This window comes from Antennarius striatus, chromosome 2 (assembly GCF_040054535.1).
Source record: "Antennarius striatus isolate MH-2024 chromosome 2, ASM4005453v1, whole genome shotgun sequence".
NCBI classification, from domain to species: Eukaryota; Metazoa; Chordata; class Actinopteri; order Lophiiformes; family Antennariidae; genus Antennarius; species Antennarius striatus.
The window spans coordinates 17,738,694-17,757,216 of NC_090777.1; the positions used below are offsets into that span (position 1 = coordinate 17,738,694).

An 18,523-nucleotide genomic window follows, 5' to 3' on the forward strand; every position below is an offset into this window, starting at 1 on the left:
GTTCTAGGGCTGATGTTCCTGCGATCAGCTTGTGTGTCTCATAGACTGAACTGCAAACTCTAAATTAAGTCAACTATATTGTCAGCGACACAGCCTGCAATGAGATGATTGTGGCAAGCACATTTCCAACCAAAATCCCAACTTGTCACACCATTCTCCAGCTAATCAAAGCTACTCCATTTGAAATTAAATATCCTTGTGCGCAAAGCACTGTTCTCTGGGGGAACCAACAATTAATTTGGTTCAAATTCATGTGTAGAAATGGCAAATTAAGTGCATTTTTTGTTTTTGTAGTCTCCTTTATCTATTATCTACATAAACTCAGGAGCGTATCGCTTCATTGAATACCATTTGTCACCTAATTGTAGTAATTGGTCAGTAGGTTGTTCCTCACTTGTCAGGCGATGCTCTACACAAATGGAAACATTCATCATGGTTTTAAAACTGTGACGTTTTAAACCGTAGCAACCTAAAAAATAAATTATTTGAGTGGATCTGCACTTTATTTATACAAAGACTATAAATGTATAGTTTCAAGTGATTATATTGATACCAGATCTAAATTCTCATGTTCCATTTTCTTCTTTTGAATACATTTTTCAAATAAACTGCTATATTTATAGTGATCGTTAGAAATACATATAAATCACTGCATAATATTAAAACAAATAAAACACCATAAAGGAGCAGCGTTTACAGATCAATTAAGGCAATATTATAAAACTCTAAGTAAAAGCAAATACAGCTACATAAATCAGCTAATGCTGCTTAACTGGTAATGTTATGAAAATATATGCAGTTCAAATAAATTATATGTTTAAAGTAACCACTGCACTGTTTATGCAAACATTTAAAGATGATGCTCTTTCATTCCGGGATTAAAGTATAAGTACAAGATCGCCATGGGAGGAATATTCACCAGGGAATACTTACACATACTGTATGCAGAACTTCAAAGTTGCAATAAAATCCTTGTTTAAGAATTCCTCAAAGGCTTCACTATATTCAGATGATTCAGTGAGATAAGTCAATATTTGAAGCTCCAGCCGTCTTCAATATTCACACTAGTAAACGTAGTTGTAAGAAATTGTAATGCTACGGAGAAGCAGCTCTTCAATTCCATTTACATCTGCTTTTTAAAAAGCAGTAGTAGAAGTAAGACCTTCAGTCTTGTCCTGTGAGAATCTATTTAGGGTGACCGTTGGCTGTGATTTACTGGATGGATTCACATCTGTTTAAATTTGATATAATCTTAAATGCACAATCCTCTTTCAGATTAATAATGAACCCTGCCATTTAAACTAAGATAACAGGAGTACAGCTACGGTAAGTACACCTTTTACAACATGCTTTTCCAGCATCTTTTAAAGGTACTCTCTCTTTGATGTAAAATATTTAGCCACTGTGTTTTCCTTTAGCTCAGCAATGAAACACCAAAACCAAGGAATTTTACGCTATTTGGAAGAAGCCCAACAGTTTTGAACAACTTAGGCTGTTAAATGCTCATGTTAGCTTCAAAATTGTTTTAATCTGAACAAGGGATGAATATTTGTCTCTCATTACTTAGATAACAGATGCCTTCACAACCAATGGGGACAGGATGAATTCTTACAACAAGTTATAACCAATAATCCTTGTAGTCTGTTTTAAACATGAACCACTGTACAGAGATACTTTGCAGGAAGTGTACCTGTCCTTTAAGAATTCAGAGTTCAAGATGTGTGACTCTTGTGCCTTCGGCCACTTCAGTGAGAACTGTAAAAACTCTGCTAATGTCATACGTACTTTGATTGCCAAAACAAACAAGCGTCTGAAGTGATTGTTTCACAGCAGTGGTATCCAAACATCTCACTCCACTTTCCACAAAAACCAAGAGATTTAACTGATTAACCATGAGGGTGTGATGCCAGAATACACAACATCTCTGAAACTATACGCGGCCACTCACTAACAATGGATGATTTTATTTTCTGGTCTTGAATCTGAATAAGCATTTTAGCACAGAGTATTTGGTTGAGGCTTAAACCTTTAGCAGCAATCTTTTTGGATATGTTTGTATTAAATGTGCTCTTAAATTGTAGCGCTTTCGTGTTTTCGATCACTATGCTCATTCAAAGGCCTACAAGGCTTAAGGCTGTGTAGTAAAAGAGACTCATGCACATCAAGCCTCACAGCAGGGAATTTACTTCCCTGGCAGTATGGCCATATTGTGGAAGCATACATTTTCATAATAACCACATTTATTTAATGACATCCTGTGAAGTGGATGTAATATAATTGTCAGTGTCCGTCTGTCTGTGAGTCCACCAAATATCTTAGCAAACGTTGCAGATAGAAAGATGAAACAAAAAGCACATTCATTCAGCAAAGGGGATGAAAATGAGATGAATACCTTGAGAAAAGTAGGTCAAGGTCAAATTTAAACTTTTTTACATTCAGGAACCAGATAAGAACGAAAGACGAGAGAGAAGGCCAGTGTGAGTAAGACCATAGATCAAAACTAGTGCTTTGATCTATGAAAGCTCAGGTTAATATTTTGACTGCCTAGGTTCTGTTGATCTTGTAATTGTTGTGACTATTGTTGTGTGCTAAATAAATTGTTGTAAATATTGTTGTGTGCTAAATAAACGGGAATTGCCCCTTTCCTGCTCATGAATCATGAGATATTTTTATTATTAAGGTTCTCCTTTATGCTTTTTTTTTTTTTACCTTGTTCTTTCTTACGAGTGCATGATAAATCTATTCCAGTCAGATGCAGGCTCATCATCCATCCATCCATCCATCCATCCATCCGCCTGTCCTTCCGTCCGTCAGTTTATTCATTCGTTCGTTCGTCCGTCCGCTAGTTCGTTTGTTTGTTCAATCATTCATTCATTTACTCATTCACTCACTCACTCACAGCCCACACCACTAGCTCTGGCATGCAAACCCCCTGGGAATATTGGGGGTTGAGAACTTGTTAACTGTGGATGAACTCACTCTGGGAATAACTTGCCCTTTTGCCCCCTCGCTCTCCCACTCAGCCAGTGCCCACATAGTGAATAGTGAAGGAAACACTTTCTTGTCTGGATAAGTAACCCACCTCACACCACCTGTCTAACAGCGCCACACAGGTCTCTCAAGCCAGCAGCATACATCAGCATACTAAAATGCTTATCAAGTATGAAATGGCTTTGGAGGTCTGTTGTTTTATTGCGCCATACTTGTCTTGGAAGAAGAGCATATGTAATGTAGCCCTGTACTGAATATCAATGCCTGGTTACTCTGTGTTAACAACAGTGAATGTGAGAATCCAGTGTGAGGCAAGGGTTGTGCAATACATCGCTTTTCAGCAACAATTTGTCCTCTGCTTCTTTGTTAAGCTCTCATTTGCTGTGTGGAGATAAGTATGGAATTATTTTGTACACCTCATGATTGAAAGAGTACATTTAACCGTCACATCTAGCGTGCAAATCAGTGTGCAGAGTTTAGTTGCTTTCTTGAGATCTAAACTCTGCTATGTTTGTGGCAGGACATTCAGAAACACTGGTGGCCACTCATCTGTATATTTAAGAGGATGACTTAGAAAGACACACTATGTTATCTGAATTTGTGACAGAGATCCAATTGTGATTGTGAGTCATAGCTCCCACAGGAATGCCTCATTAGACATCCAAGATGTGTATCGGATTTGGTGATAATTGGTGCTAATTGCCATGGAGGCAAATTTAGGTACCGGCATTCTGTTACATTTTTGAAAAGAGACATGCATGCACAAATAAACAGTGAATGTTACAAGCATGCACAGACACTCTAATTAATTTAGGTTCCAGCTGTGAAGAGGGGCTCCTGATCTGGAGCAAGGCAACATGAAGCATTAGTCATTCTCAAGATACTGTGCTTGTGCAACAAAGCCCTCATTCATCTTGTACTCAGCTTCAGACATCCTGAAGAGATCTAACATTTGACCTCGAACATTTTGTTAGGGAGTAAAATTAGGTCTCTCATTAAAAGTAAGATCAATGAAAAGATATCTGTGCTACCACCACTAAAATCTCAATTAGGGTAACAATTGAAGTGCTCTTTAAAATAAATGAATGCCTGTGCCAGACAGAGACTTTCTTTCAGAATTTAGAAAGAAAAAAGAGATTGCTTCATTGCACAGCTGAAGGATGCTGACTTTAATTTATTTTTTAATTTTTAATTTTTCTTGCCTTGAGCTGTAATGAAAAAGGCAACAAGGCCAAACTGTCTTATCATAAAACTGGTCAAAAGCATTGGATGCTCTTTGCTACGAAACCCTTTACTTTTCCACTTCACTTTCAAGTGCCTTCTGGTATATATGCAAACATGCCATCACAAAACAGTCAACATAAGAATCCATGACCTCTGTGATTATAACATTAAAAGTCCATACTTTGGATGCTTACCTGCCCCGGACTTCACCACTGACAGCAGCAGTATAAGTTTCCATAGCAACTCCATTTTAATGGTCTTAGGTCAATACAGGCTCACATCCAATCACAGGTGTATAGAATCCTGGCTTTGTCCTTCACAGTACGTTCACTGTTCTTCTGTCAAATGAAAAGGAGGATGTCATTAGACATTCAGAAGCAACAGTCATCGCTCTTATCAGTAAGTGTTCTTTCGCAAGGACAGTACAGCTGGAACAATTTGTTGGTTAATTGATTAGTTGATCAAACAAAAATTCATTCTTGACAGTGAAAAGAAGCTCTGTCTGATCCGCTGATAGTCTGGGTGTAACGTATATCCGTTAGAATAATTAAGAAACCAATCTTGTCTTGTGCGGAGACAGGAAACGATTTGTCTAAGCAAAGCACTTACAAAACTCTTTTGCTGTAGAGATTACTAAAGAGTGCTTAACATTGCATAATAGGGATCACGTCTGCAAGAGAAACATAAAGGGATTGCTTGCTTGTACTCAAGCCTGCTGAGACAAAACAAAATGCAAGCTGGTTGTCAGACACATCGGTACCATGTAATAAAGCACTGTCCTGCCTCCTCTTATTCATCTGAGCTGGAGGGATTATGTATTTTTGACATAAAGAGATGAGTGTGTGGAGGGAAACCTTTTTCACTCCCCAAGGAGGACCGCAAAATTGATTTTTTTTTTTTTTTTAGGGACTAAACTATGATTTATCCCTGTTAAGACTCAGATGAAGTCCCAAAAAATTGTGAAATGCCGAGACACATTCCTCCTGTTGATGGAGAATTATGTATTTATCCGGCTAAATACACCTCCGGCATGTTTAGCAAAGATGCTTCCTGATAAAGCAACAGACAAATATTTGTATGATAGGCCTGTTAGGGAATGAAAGAGGGTAAAGACAGGAAATTAGCCATTGTCTTTGCTCAGACTGACTCTCCCTGGTACATTTAACTGACTGATGGTGTAGTCTCTTCTGACTATGCACCATCAACATGCTGAAATATATGGGAGTGCAAAATTAATAAGAATGTACAGTAAAGTCTGTCAAGATGCAAGCACCAAAACAGCAGAGACAACCTAACAATTCATAGTTTCTCAGTTATCTGCTCCTGTGTTATCTGTGCACTGCTGAAAGCCATGACAGAGTATATCAGCCAGATCCCTTACATGTTCAACTGTGCTGTTTTTTCTGCATGTACCAAACCATTCAAAGCAACACTTTTCCCCAATAAATCTCATTATGGAGATTTGATTTAGAGTGTCTCCTTAATTCCAGTTTACCTTTCAGTTATTAGGATGCAAATGTCGTGAGTAAATGTTGGATTTTAATAATAAAACAGAGACTTCAAATCCCTTCTTATGCTCCTGGATATTTTCCTAATGTCACTCCATTGGGAAAATAATTGCTGGAAATGTAGTGCATAAATTATCCCATAAATCTACTTTACAAGTAAAAAAAGGGGAGCCTGGAAATTAAAAACTTAATGTTCTGATGTCATACTTACACAGTTTTATTGAAACTTTTGGTTAACACATTACATTTACAACTGCACTAACGGAATATAAATTTTCACATAAGATTCTCAATGTTTTCAGACACTATCCGAGTAATCGTTCTGTCAGCCATGTACATGTTTGACACTGGTCACTGAAAATGTAGCTCTGACAACACCACAAGCAGATACTACCAGAACGTGTGAACTGTTGAGATGCCCCATTCGAAAAGGTTTCTCTGTGCAGCATGCTCCTGATCCCTATTGCTTAGCGAGACCTAAGACATCAGACGAGAGATAGCCGGGTTAGTTGGAGGATAAAAAGGCAGCCTTTTGATTCACAGAAGGTCAGACGATGGTTAAGGAAGCCGGGGAGCGTCCATGGCTGTACTTGACTTTCTCTTCAGTCCAAATTAATTGCCCCTGTGACCTGAAGTGGTAGTGAAAAGGACAATGACTTACTTTCATCCCAAATCAATTCTTTTTTCTTTTTTTAGCTGTATGAAATGAAATTTAATGATGGGGGAGTCTGTCAAACTTTTCCTTTCAAGTTCCACCCTCTTTCATGTCTCCGGAAATGGCCAGTGGTTGAAAAATGGAATATGATCAAAGCTGGAATAACAGGCCTGGTCGAAACATTTCCGGACCCAATTTGCAAGTCAACTGGATTTAGCAATAAAATACTTTGAAAAAAACTTCAACACAATATATGACGCACATTTTAAATGTACTGATTTAAACACCACTGACAACATGATAGAAATGCAGTATTCAGAATTGTTATTGTGTCTTGCCTCATATACTTAGCCATGAAACAAATAGTAGTAGAAGAAAGTACTCAGACAAATATGTCAGTATGAGGCAAAAATTAAATGTCATCGGTAAAACCAAAAAAAGCCTTGAGATAAGTTTTATAAAAGTACAGTGCATTCGCGCATCAATGCTCGCGACCTCACCTCATCTCCAATTTTTGGTAGGCAGTCACGTGATACCGTACACGCATTCTATTGGCTGACGGCATCCGGAAATGCGCTCCGTTCCGTGAGTCTCGGACTTCTGTGAGACCCAAAACTGCTAGAACAGTCCATAAAAGTGTGGGAAAAGGTAATACAGATAGAAGGTGGTTTAACATCAGTATGGGGAGGGTTCATAAACGTTTAAATTACCGTAAATAATAAGATAAATAGTTTGTCGCTTTATGGCAGAATTCGTTAATTGCGTGTGGTTCCTGGAACGCATTAACCGCGAGGATCGAGGGTGCACTGTATACCAAACCCCTGGAGAGTAATGTTGAAGGAACAGAAATGTTTAATTAGATGGAAGTCATGATGAAATGAGATCTACAAATGTCATGTGAACTCATCTTTCTCTTCATGATATGTGGGCAGAGATAAATATTTCATTGCAAAATGTATAAATGTTAAATTACAAAAATAAATAAGATCCATCTTCAATATTAGAGAGGTTTCTTTGGGAGAATAATCCAAATCAATTCTGATAGTAAATGAATCACTTGTGATGAATCGTGCATTTTAAAGGGTGAAAAGCCCAATTTACTATATATTCTTTTATTTTTGGCAGCCTAAAAAGTCACCATCACACATTGTGTTTTTTTAATACTGTGTGTATTTATGCAGCAATTTGCATATGTGGTGATTGCCTGTGGAGCTCAGTATGTATACCACAAGTGGGCTGTATATGTAGACATTTTGAAAAGGATGGAAAAAGTGTTGTGACTCACGCATTCTGAGTCATTTTAACTATATAAAGCCTACATTCAAAAGTTGACACCCTGTAAAAAATAATGAAACAGTGTCGTAAGTTTATTATACTTTATTACAATATATCAAATAAGAGGCATGTATGTGGACACCGGAAGGAGAAAAAGATCCCTACAGGTTGGCCAGACAGAGGGTTCGAGATGGGAAGGAAGGACAGCAGGTAAGAGTAATTACGGATCAATATGCAAATGTGTCGATTGATGGCAGCAGTGTACTGGGTAGATGGAAGGAATACTTGGAGGAGTTGATAAATGAGGAAAGTGAGAGAGAAGGTAGAGCAGAAGACACAAATGTGGTAGATCAGGGGGTGGCAATAATGAAATGGGTAGAGAGACGTGTCAGTCTCTGCTAGAATAAAGGGCAAAGTTCATAAGACAGGCCAGTCATGATGTACGAATTAGAGACAGTGCTGCCGAAAAGTAGACAAGAAGCTGAGCTGGAGGTGGTAGTAATGAAGATGTTGAGATTCTCTCTAGGAATTACCAGGTTGGAAAGGATCAGAAACAAGTTCATCAGAGGTACAGCCAGGGTGAGATGTTTTGGAGACAAAGTTACCAAACCCCAAAGTTATCAAACCATCGCAGACAGCAGACTTCGATGGTTTGGACACTTCCAGAGGAGAGGGTGTTGAGAATGGAGCTACCTGGCAAGAGGACAAGAAGAAGACCAAAGAGAAGGTGGATGGATGTAGTGAGGAAAGACATGAGTGCAGTGGGTGTTAGAGAGGAGAATGCAGAAGACAGGCTGACATGGAAAAGGATGACACGCTGTGGCAAACACAAGGGGCTGACCACCTCAACCAGAAACTGGAGACCGGCCTGCACATCATGGCGTCCCAGAACCCCGACACATGGTCACAGAAACTGGTTTGGGTCGAGTTTGCCCATAATATTCTCCCGTCTGCTTCCAATGGTTTGTTTCCTTTCCATATTGTTCATGGTCACCAACCATCTCTGTTACCCTCTGTTGACTCTTGAGTCTTCGGTGCCCTCTGCGTTGGCCTTGGTGAGGCGCTGTAGGAGAACCTGGGAGCGGGCCCACCGGAATCTCCAACAACAGTCCACCAGCTATAAGGCAGCAAGGGAACAACCGCCCCACGTTACAGAATCAGCCAGAAGGTTTGGTTGTCTACCAAGAACTTATCGCTTTGGGTGGAGTCCAAGAAGCTCGCTTCCAGGTTCGTCGCTCCGTTCCCAATCATCAAGGTCATCAATCCGGTCACAGTCCAGCTGAAGCTCCCAAGGTCAATGCGAGTCCACCCCACATTTCATGTTAGCCACGTCAAGCTTGTCAGGACCAGTCCTCTTGTCCCTCCGGCCAGACCCCCTCTGCCCGCTCAGTTCATTGATGGCAACCCATTGTTCACCATTCGACGACTCCTGTCTGCTCGCCGTCAGGGCCGTGGGGTCCAGTACTTGGTCGACTGGGAGGGCTATGGGCCTGAGGAGGGCTACTGGATCCCGTCCCGGTTTGTCATGGACCCCTCCATCATCCGGGATTTTCATGTCGCCCCCCCTGAAACTCCTGGGCCTTCAGGGGCTGGCCCTTGACGGGGGGGGGGGGGTACTGTCATGATCCTGTTTTGTTGAGTGTTTTATTTGCTTTGCCTCGCTATGTTTCATGTCTTGTCTTCCTGTTTTATTTTGTGATCATTCACCCCTGTCTCTGTTCCAGGTTCCTGTCTGCCCTTCCCGCTGCCCGTCTGGGTGCACCTGATCCCTGATTGTGTTTCCCACACCTGTGTCCAATCACCCCCCATTAGTCCTGCATATATTTCCCCTTTGTGTCTTGTCTCATCGCCAGTTTGTTGTAGTTCTTTGCTCACGTCCCAGCCTTTCATCATAGTTCTTGGGCCCATTTCACAAAGCCGGTTTAGTGGAAAACTTAATCCTGAAATCAGGGAAAACCAGGGTTTCTGGTTTCACAAAGGGAGGTTACTTGATCCAGACTCAGAGGAGTAAACCTAGCCTGTGTCACGAAGTGTTGGAAAGTGAACCTCTAGGGTTTGTTTCCACAGTAACAGACTCTGAAGCCAGCCTAGTCGGGAGGAGGGGCCGTGTCACGAAGCAGGTTCAGTGGAAAACCAGGGTGAGTTAACCCTGAAATCAGGGAAAACCAGGGCTTTCATTTTCACAAAGGGAGGTAACTTAAGTTAGAGCAGTAACCCTGACCTGTTTCATGAAGCGAGGTAAACTGAACCTCTGGGTTTGTTACCGCAGTAACAAACTCTCTGAATATAACCTGGTCGGTAGCAAGTTTTATTCCACAAACCAAGAGTTTCTCCTCACTCCGCCCCCTTTCACCGCATTTCCTGGTTCTGTCGGACGGAGAGTTTTACCGACATAAGGTTTTATAAATAACTACGTATTTTAGAGGTATTTTAAAGGCGAACATGGCATGTCCGTCTGACGTGGAGCCCCTTGATGGAGTTTCCGCATTAATTCACAGATTTTTTTTTTTTTGTATCGCGTTCAGATGTCCAGTTCTCTTTATGATCGGTACCGATTCACGTCCCTATCCATCACACACACACACACACACACACACACACACACACACACACACACACACGACCTGATCCATCCTCACATCTGCAGCAGTGCTGCGTGTAGTGCTTCGGTCAGTCTTTATTTTTTATTTGCCAATGGTAGTTTTTCTATACAATGTGAGAGATGCTCAGTGCAGCTTGCGTTGAAACTTTTACCCCAGTTTTTCTATTTCCCTGGAGATAAACCCGTCAGAATCATCAAGGGGGAGTTCCACAGGATTGCAGGTGAATGATGTAGAAATCTGATAAATGAATTTCAAATGATATTCTCTTAATGACATTGTGCTACAACTTCAGAATTGGATTATTAACTTTAATTTCTTTTAGGATTTCCCAATGTAATTGGGTGCACATATGGTACCGACATTCCCATCAAGGTACATGTAGACTGAACATTGTTTCAACATGTTAAATACTGCATCATAGACAAACAAACATCTGTCCAGATCATGTGATACTGCTGACTACATTTCTGATGTGGAGGTCAGGGTCTGTTCCTGACTCTTGGATAGATGGTCTTACCTGAGCAGCAGACTGTAATGTGGTCAGTGACCTAAAGATTTTCACAATAATTCACTTGTCTTCATTGTGTAATCCAGTCTAATGAATCCACTATACATTACAGGAGAGAGCCTACGACACCTCAGGATGATTCCTGCTATCCAGGACGGCAGAGCAGAGACAGACACCATCGGCCAGAATCATTTCAGAGTCACCATCACCACCATCACAGCGGGCAATAAAAACATACAATACACATTTCCTGTGGTCATCTTTATTTCTGACAAATACAAAGTTAGTTTTTGTATCGTTACAATAGTTAACATTCTAATAGTTAACATGATTCACCTGTGACCATCACCCACCTCTAACTTGTGCTCCAGTATCTCTATGTCCAGATCTGTCCTCCTAATCTGGAGGTCCCATTAAACCATTTCTATTTTCTGTACTTTTTTAGAAAGTAAATTCTATAAACTTCTTCAGCAGATAGATAGAGTTCCATATGAACTCCACAGAATGAACCGCTGGTGGTCACTGAGCATCTATTTTACTGTGATAGGTTGTGCAGTTGGGACCCTTCTGCTAGCTACTGTCCATCCATGCTCTGTTAAAAAAGGATGAGAATGTGTTAATACTTCAGTAGAGGATAAATGTCACACCCTGTATTCCACCAGAATGTGAAGAAATGGGAAGAGAACACCTTTGTTTTCTTCAATTTCTTGTCAATTTCTTTTTCTTTTTATCAATTAATAACTCCTGTGTGTATCATGTGACTAAAACAGACAGAAAATAAAACTTGGAATACCTTAAAGCAGTCATAAGCAGTACAATGTAAGAACTAAAGCACTTTTGGCTGTTACTGTATCAAGGAAACACTGCAAACGACCTACATGTCAGCCCTGGATTTCAGTTCTTATATTCATTCATTCATTTTCATGTACCACTGCTGTATCCGCCGCAGCAGGTCACGGGGAGCTGGAGCCTATCCCAGCTGGCATAGGGCGTGAGGCGGAGGACACTCCGGGCACAACGCCAGTGCCCCCCTGAGCGACATACAAACACGCACACACAGTCACTCCTACGGGCAATTTGGGAACGGCCAATCAACCTGAAGCGCATGCTTTTGGAGGTGGGAGGAAGCCAGAGAACCGGAGAGAACCCACGTGGACAAGGGGAGAGCATGCGAACTCCGCACAGAGCGGGACTCGAACCCGGACCCGCTGTGTTGTGTGGCGACAGCGCTAGCCACTGTGCCACTGTGCCGCCCCAGTTCATAGGTATATGCAATGGTATGAATATCCTTCTCAACTCTTTATGTAACGTGCATATGCCGATTTACTGTTTTATTTACACAACAATAAAACTTTTAAATATATCTCCTTATTTAACAGAACCTGATATAGATGAGAGCGCATTTATGTGCGTGAAAAGAGCATTAAGTTGGCGATAAAACAACTGAACAGTCAAACGTCCACTTAATATTTACTGCATAATATCAAACATAATGAGGATGAGGAGGATCCCTAACGAGATGATGCAGAAGTCTAACCTGTGTGAACAATGGTTTTCTAATTCATTCTCAGCTGCTGATGTGCGATTCTACCCCGCTGGATCGCACCTAAATAAAATAAATTAATAAACAATTATTGAAGCCGTTTACCTCCGCATTTTTACCGTCAGTGCAAAGGACTACGTTTAAACTTACGCATCCACTTGAGCAGCAATTCACTCCCACGACATCTCGCTCTTCTTTGCAGCTGCAAATCTGTTCTCTTTCTTCTGAAATTGTCCTCAAAGTCTTCATATTCATATATTAAAATCTGTATTACGACTGCCATAAAGCGTTGCGGTGCGTGTCTCGTCCGTCGTCATGGTGAATCGTCGAATCGGGGCTCCATTGATGATGGCTTTTCATAGTGTTGTTGCACTTGCTAAACTGTGGGTCAATCTACCCTGGGTTACTTAAACTACCCCTGAACAGCCTTTGTGAAACCGGAATCCCTGGGTTTTCCAAACTCGGGGCAAATCAACCCAGAACCACAGATTTACCTCAGGGTATGTTAACTCTCCCTTCGTGAAACGGGCCCCTTGTCACAGATTTTTCTGTTTGAACCTTGCTTGTCTTTTGACCTTGCTTTTCGCCTCCCGACTTGGATACCTTTGCCTGGATTGACTGCCTTACCTGTGTACTGAACCTTGCCTGGAACTTGATTGATTGATTCTTTTGTCTAGTAAGTAATGATATTTTAGTGATATTTTAGTGATATTTTAGGCTGAAAACTTCATCTCATCATATAGAATCAATTTCATGAATTGGAACAGCAGAAATCCCGGTTGTGAATAAATAATGCTTCTTTTAATTTGGCAGAAATGCAGCTGTTTGGAAAGAAGCATCCGATCTGTGGAGACAAAACTTACTTCCGATTTTCACTGTTGTCAAAGTGACACCTCTTCCCTTCGTCTCCTCTGAAGGAACCAGATGGAGTTGAAAAACCACAGATGGTAGTTCAGTCAGCCACAGACGCTGACAGTGACGGCAGTTGATTCAACCCTCTCCACTATACTCGATCTCTACACTGCCATCAATTATTCAGTTTCTCAAAAATATATTAATAGAAGGGTACTCCAGGTCCAGTTGGTTAAAAAGTCATCATGAAGATAAAATTTGCAATGAAATGCACAAGCAGTGAACAAGCCCACACACCCACACCTAAAAAACCTTCAAGCTTTAAATGATGAATGATAGCAGACTCCAAACTCTGCAGGAATGAGAGAAGACCAGGAAAATGGCATAGAATGCTGCATCTTTAATCACCTGAGCTGTGACTTCACTTGATCTGCAGACACCAGCTCGATCAGTGTTTTCCTGCACATGAAGCTCATCTCACAGCTCTGAGTGCCTCCGGTCATTTAAAATTCATTCTCTAGTAGTGCTCGAGTAGAGACTAGTAGTAGGCTCTTTGAAGTTTTCTACCTCATTTTGCATACTTTGCTTCATCACAGTCATGAATCAAAGATATAAAAATCTGGTGTGTGGAAGCACTGAAATGATATCAGGTCTCATCAGATAAGACCATTTCATAGTTGAGATGAACAGCTTCTAAGAGTGTCATATTTTATTTTGCTATCTGGCTACGTCAGATGTTTGACCAAGGCCTACCATGCTTCTGTGAAGGTTGGCAAATGTCTTCTTTTTTCATTATCAATCTGGTATGATAGCCGTTTGGAATGGGTAAGGCTTCTAGTTAATATCACAATTACTTAAAGGAATATTTCCAATTACTTAATTTCTATAGCTTTTCCAAAATTTTCTCAAATGGTAATATTCTTTTCAAGATTAAACTCCTCTTATTTTTTCATATCAATCGTCTAATTCCCTCCCCTTTGTGAACTATTCTACATAGATTGCTCACCACAGAACACAGCTCTGATTTATTTATTGTGTGAACAGAAGGAGAGTCAAGATTTCACACTAAAGATTAAATAGTGAACCTAAGCTAGTATTCCACTGAAATAAGTGACAGAGTAATAGTCGGTAGCTCTCACTTATTAATGACTTATGCTTTTATTATGATTCAGAGATGGGCTATTCAACTTTAAGTGGTTGAATTTCCTGATCATTTTGAATATGCATTTCTTTTCAAAATATGTGATTTTCTGCTGTATGAAGATTGGACTGCTGCTCCACCAAAACTTAACTGACCCACATCAGAATCAAAACTGATTAGTTCTACACAAATACATTGATATTTGTTATCGTAACATCCTGTTTTGTTTGCATTCATGTGAACTGTGAACATAGCAGCTGTTTGTGTGGTGCTACTGTTGAGTCTACTGTATTCTTTAGAATGCTGCTGCTTTAACCCCTGAATGTTTTGAGCCTCACAGCTGGTAGTTTGTGTAACATAGCCAAAATAAAGGTGGATCTTCAATGGGCGCGCGGGGGGGAATGTGGAGCTACACTTACTTTTGGCTCCATATTTGTGCTCATGCCCCTTTTGTTTGATGGATTAACATTACCTGGAGGGAGAGGTGCAGTTCATGATGTAGTATATTTTTAGAGGATAGTTCATGATAGTATCCATTGCAGGCACAGGAAAGATTAGATCCATGAGAGGCTGTAACTATAGGTTTTTGCTAATTTCCTATTTACTGCCCAGCCTCAGTACCTGACTGATGGAGCTGTGATCATGATTGGTAACATGATGATTTCTTGTACTATAACACAATTAAGAAGAAACAATACCTAGGATACATTTTCTGATTGTGCTGCATGGAAATATTGAGCCTTGGTGGTTTTGAGCTGAACCAGCAACCACTAAAAAAGCTAAACTTCCTTCTGCCACTCTTGCTCTTCAAGATTATATGTGCAAAACCAATGAGATCAAACTGTCTTGAGTGGAGACATTTATGCATGCGAAGCCAATTTTTTCTTTTTCTCTTTTTTTCCCCCCACTCCCCACAAATGGCACTCCATGGGAGTCAAGGACGTGCCAATAAATTCCCAAGCCAAGATTCTACCTCAAAAAGTGTCACAAAAAAAGAGACTTAAAGTCTTTTGATCTAAGCACACAACCTGCAGGCATGGCATAACACATGCCAACTTCTCCATTCCTCCAGACCTCACCAGGGGCTCCCCATGAAAGATCTCATCCCAATTTCTCCAGTGACAAGAGCAACTGAGTAAATGTTGAAAGGTTCTCCCTATTTGCATGAATTCTCAGAGTTTTTACATAATGAGCAGAGTGTGTTTATAATCTACACAGCATTATGTAACAACACATCAAAATACAGTCAGAAGATTCCTGAGATGCTCTTGTTAATTATTGACTGCAATGACTTATTAGACTGTTCAATCGTCAAACAATCCACTCACTGTAAATATCCTTAAATATGTAAATGCAAGTGAAATGATTAGTTATTTTGACTTTCCATTTTAATTGAGAAACACGTTATGACTCGAGAGGCTCACATTTAAATCACCCTACCTGCAGGAAATGCAACAAGGATTTAAAGTATGCAATTAATTCTTCAATGCACAGATTTAGGTCTTTGGTTAAGCACTTTTTCTGAAAGCAGTATAATGAAGGTAATTCTAAAACCGTGGAGAAAAAGGTAAATTGTAATTAGAAATTTAACATAGTCTTATGGACAAAAGACTTCCAGAATCTGTGTGAGTGATGTTGCATAAGTCCTCTACACAAGAAATATATAGAACTATTCCATTCTTTTCAAACTTCAATGTAGAATCTTGATTTTAATTCCAAATTGGGAACTGCTAAAGATTGAAGCAAAAGATTTCTTAATCCCTTTATTTTCTCAAATTGTATGCTGGGCTTGCACTAGGAGCCACACTCTGTGACCAAAACAGTGGTGCAGCGCACGGACGACCAACGCTCGTCGCGGGGGGGGGGGGTCCGGGGGGCTTCCCCAGGAAATTTCTTAGAAAATGGGGTTGTTTTCCTACATTATGATGGCAAAATCTTCTGTTCAGTTTACCTACAGAAATACATTAAAGTCAACAGTTCAAGCTGAACTATCTTTATTTCTGTCCTACTTTATGCAGGTATAAATGTGAGATTCGAGAATTGAAAACTTCCATTCACGATGTGAAGATACAGTCATACAAAATATTACTCAATGTTTACTTGTAAGTTTCACTTAGACTAGAAGACATTTTAACTTTGACCACCACCAACACCATTGGTATGTCATAGTTTATTTTATTTTTTTTAATTCAATAATTTGATTTTTCATTTCAATTTAAAAAGGCATGAAAAATAGCAAGCGAGGTGAATACATATTTACATGCATCGTTGGTTATTCCTGCCGGTCATAGGTATCAAAAGTCTAAGACTACTAACAAGTATTGATAATATCTTTCATTTACATGGATTATTTTGATCGATCGTCCTCGCCTTGTCGTACACCAATTCGCTGGTTCAGCTTGTAAAAAAACAATATTTTTATTTTTCATTGGACGAGAGGAGGTCATGACCCGAGTGCATATTTAATGATCGGGAGCGTTCGGGTCACTTCGGCTATTTCCGTCGGCATGCGGAAATAGCGGCGCTATTTTCGCTAGCGGAAGTAGCGACGCTAGCTAAAGGAGGTAGTGGCGCTAGCGCCGCTCACTAGCGGAAATAGCCTGGCGGAAATAGCGAGCGCCGCTAGCAAGTGAAAAAGTTGTAAGTTTTAGCCTTTTTTCCGTAAAAATAAGAACGCCACTGTGGCTGCACAGTCTAAAAACCTTGTAGCCAATCTGGAATTTACTTCGCCTGTGGTGAAGTGGCGAATGGCTACAAAGGCCCAGTTATGGGTTAAGCTATGACTGCAGACTGGCTGGGGGAGTCATCAAAATCAGTGAAAATCAATATTTCTTCTAATCAATGTAATTTTGTTCACGTCGATAAATTCTTTTGATACTTTCTCCAATGAGTGCGTTCATGAACTTTCCCTGAACACATATTCAGTCACAAGCCTCTGTCTGCTTCTGACAATTTTAATCTCTTAAGGTGCATACAAAACAGCATGCATGTTGCAATCATAAACAGTGAGCCGACAAATAAATCTTAACCAGAAGAGTTCGTATGTAAAAAAACCAGAGTTTACATCATTATGACAAATTCTAGCTTCAGCAAAGATGACACACCAAAAGAAGTGAATGTAAGCGCTGCAGAAAAGCTCGACCAATTTGTTTAATAGAGAGAAATATTACCACGCTGCCGAGCAAGATGCATTCATGGCTAAAAAAAAGACAGAAGGACAAGTGCCAGTGTTTCTGCAGTACAGCTGTTGCAAACAGAAGCATTTACATATGCCACACTGTATGCAAAAGACTAATGAAGAAGAGAGAAATGACAAGATGCCATTGCATGAAACATTGCGAAGAATATGGAACAGATAGATACTGTGGACCAAAGTTGGATTAAATAGGTGTAAGACCCAACAAAACATGTGTTGTGCTATCATGAAATCAACAGAAACAGAACAGAAACAGAAAGCTGATCTAAGCTGCTTCCAAACCACAAACACAGGAACTTTCAGGAGAAAGAAAATATCCCAGCTTTTCATTGTTTGGCATGTTAACTGTACAGACCTCATAATCTGGAAATCTGCAGGCAGTGTAAAGGAAAATATGTTTTTAAGTCTTTAATCAATCCTAATTAAGGTAAAAGTTTGAAATGATTATGTTTGTTGTATTGAAGTCAAAATCACCTAGCTTTATTTTGGAGATTTTCAGTTGTGATGTCCATCAATATGGTATTCAAATGCAGTGATTTTGTTTTGTGCTTCCATTGTTAAATCATGTCTTTATCTTTCAAAAATTGTATATACCATGTGTTTTCAATAATAGTACAAACAAAAAATGTATCAGTGTTAGAACAACATGAATTTTTTTGCAGCAGGTTTGAAATGAGAAGGGAAAAAAACTGTAAATTTATGTGCTACGTTTTACTGTTTTTATTACTATGGTGACAACAGCAGGTCTTCCAGGGGTGAACACCATCAAGAGGCAATAGTTAAATAAAAATCAGGAAAAAATAATTATTCTTTGACCTTTGACATCTGGACAGCATGTCATTAACTCAAATAAATAATATGTATGCAACTACTAAACAGTACCAGCCTACAGTGTCACCGTAGTTGTTTAACTTTAACTTTCACCTACAGATTCGTTATATCAAATTAATGACTTTCTGAATAATAACACATTTGTTAAACTGATGATAGCCTGTTTCAATCATTTTTCCTGCAAATGCAGACATCA

General features: G+C 39.9%; 1 protein-coding gene across 3 annotated transcripts in view; it reads right to left on the reverse strand.

Moving 5' to 3' along the window:
• Positions 1 to 18,523, reverse strand: part of cntn3a.1 (contactin 3a, tandem duplicate 1) — a 101,270-nt gene that overhangs the window by 81,224 nt on the left and 1,523 nt on the right. For 2 of the 3 annotated variants that reach the window (XM_068328482.1, XM_068328463.1), the window contains exon 2: positions 4,410 to 4,553. In XM_068328482.1, the coding sequence (XP_068184583.1) occupies positions 4,410 to 4,464 (55 nt within the window). In that variant the 5' untranslated portion in view covers positions 4,465 to 4,553. The remainder of the gene's footprint in view (positions 1 to 4,409; positions 4,554 to 18,523) is intronic. The other variant, XM_068328472.1, reaches the window with a different exon arrangement.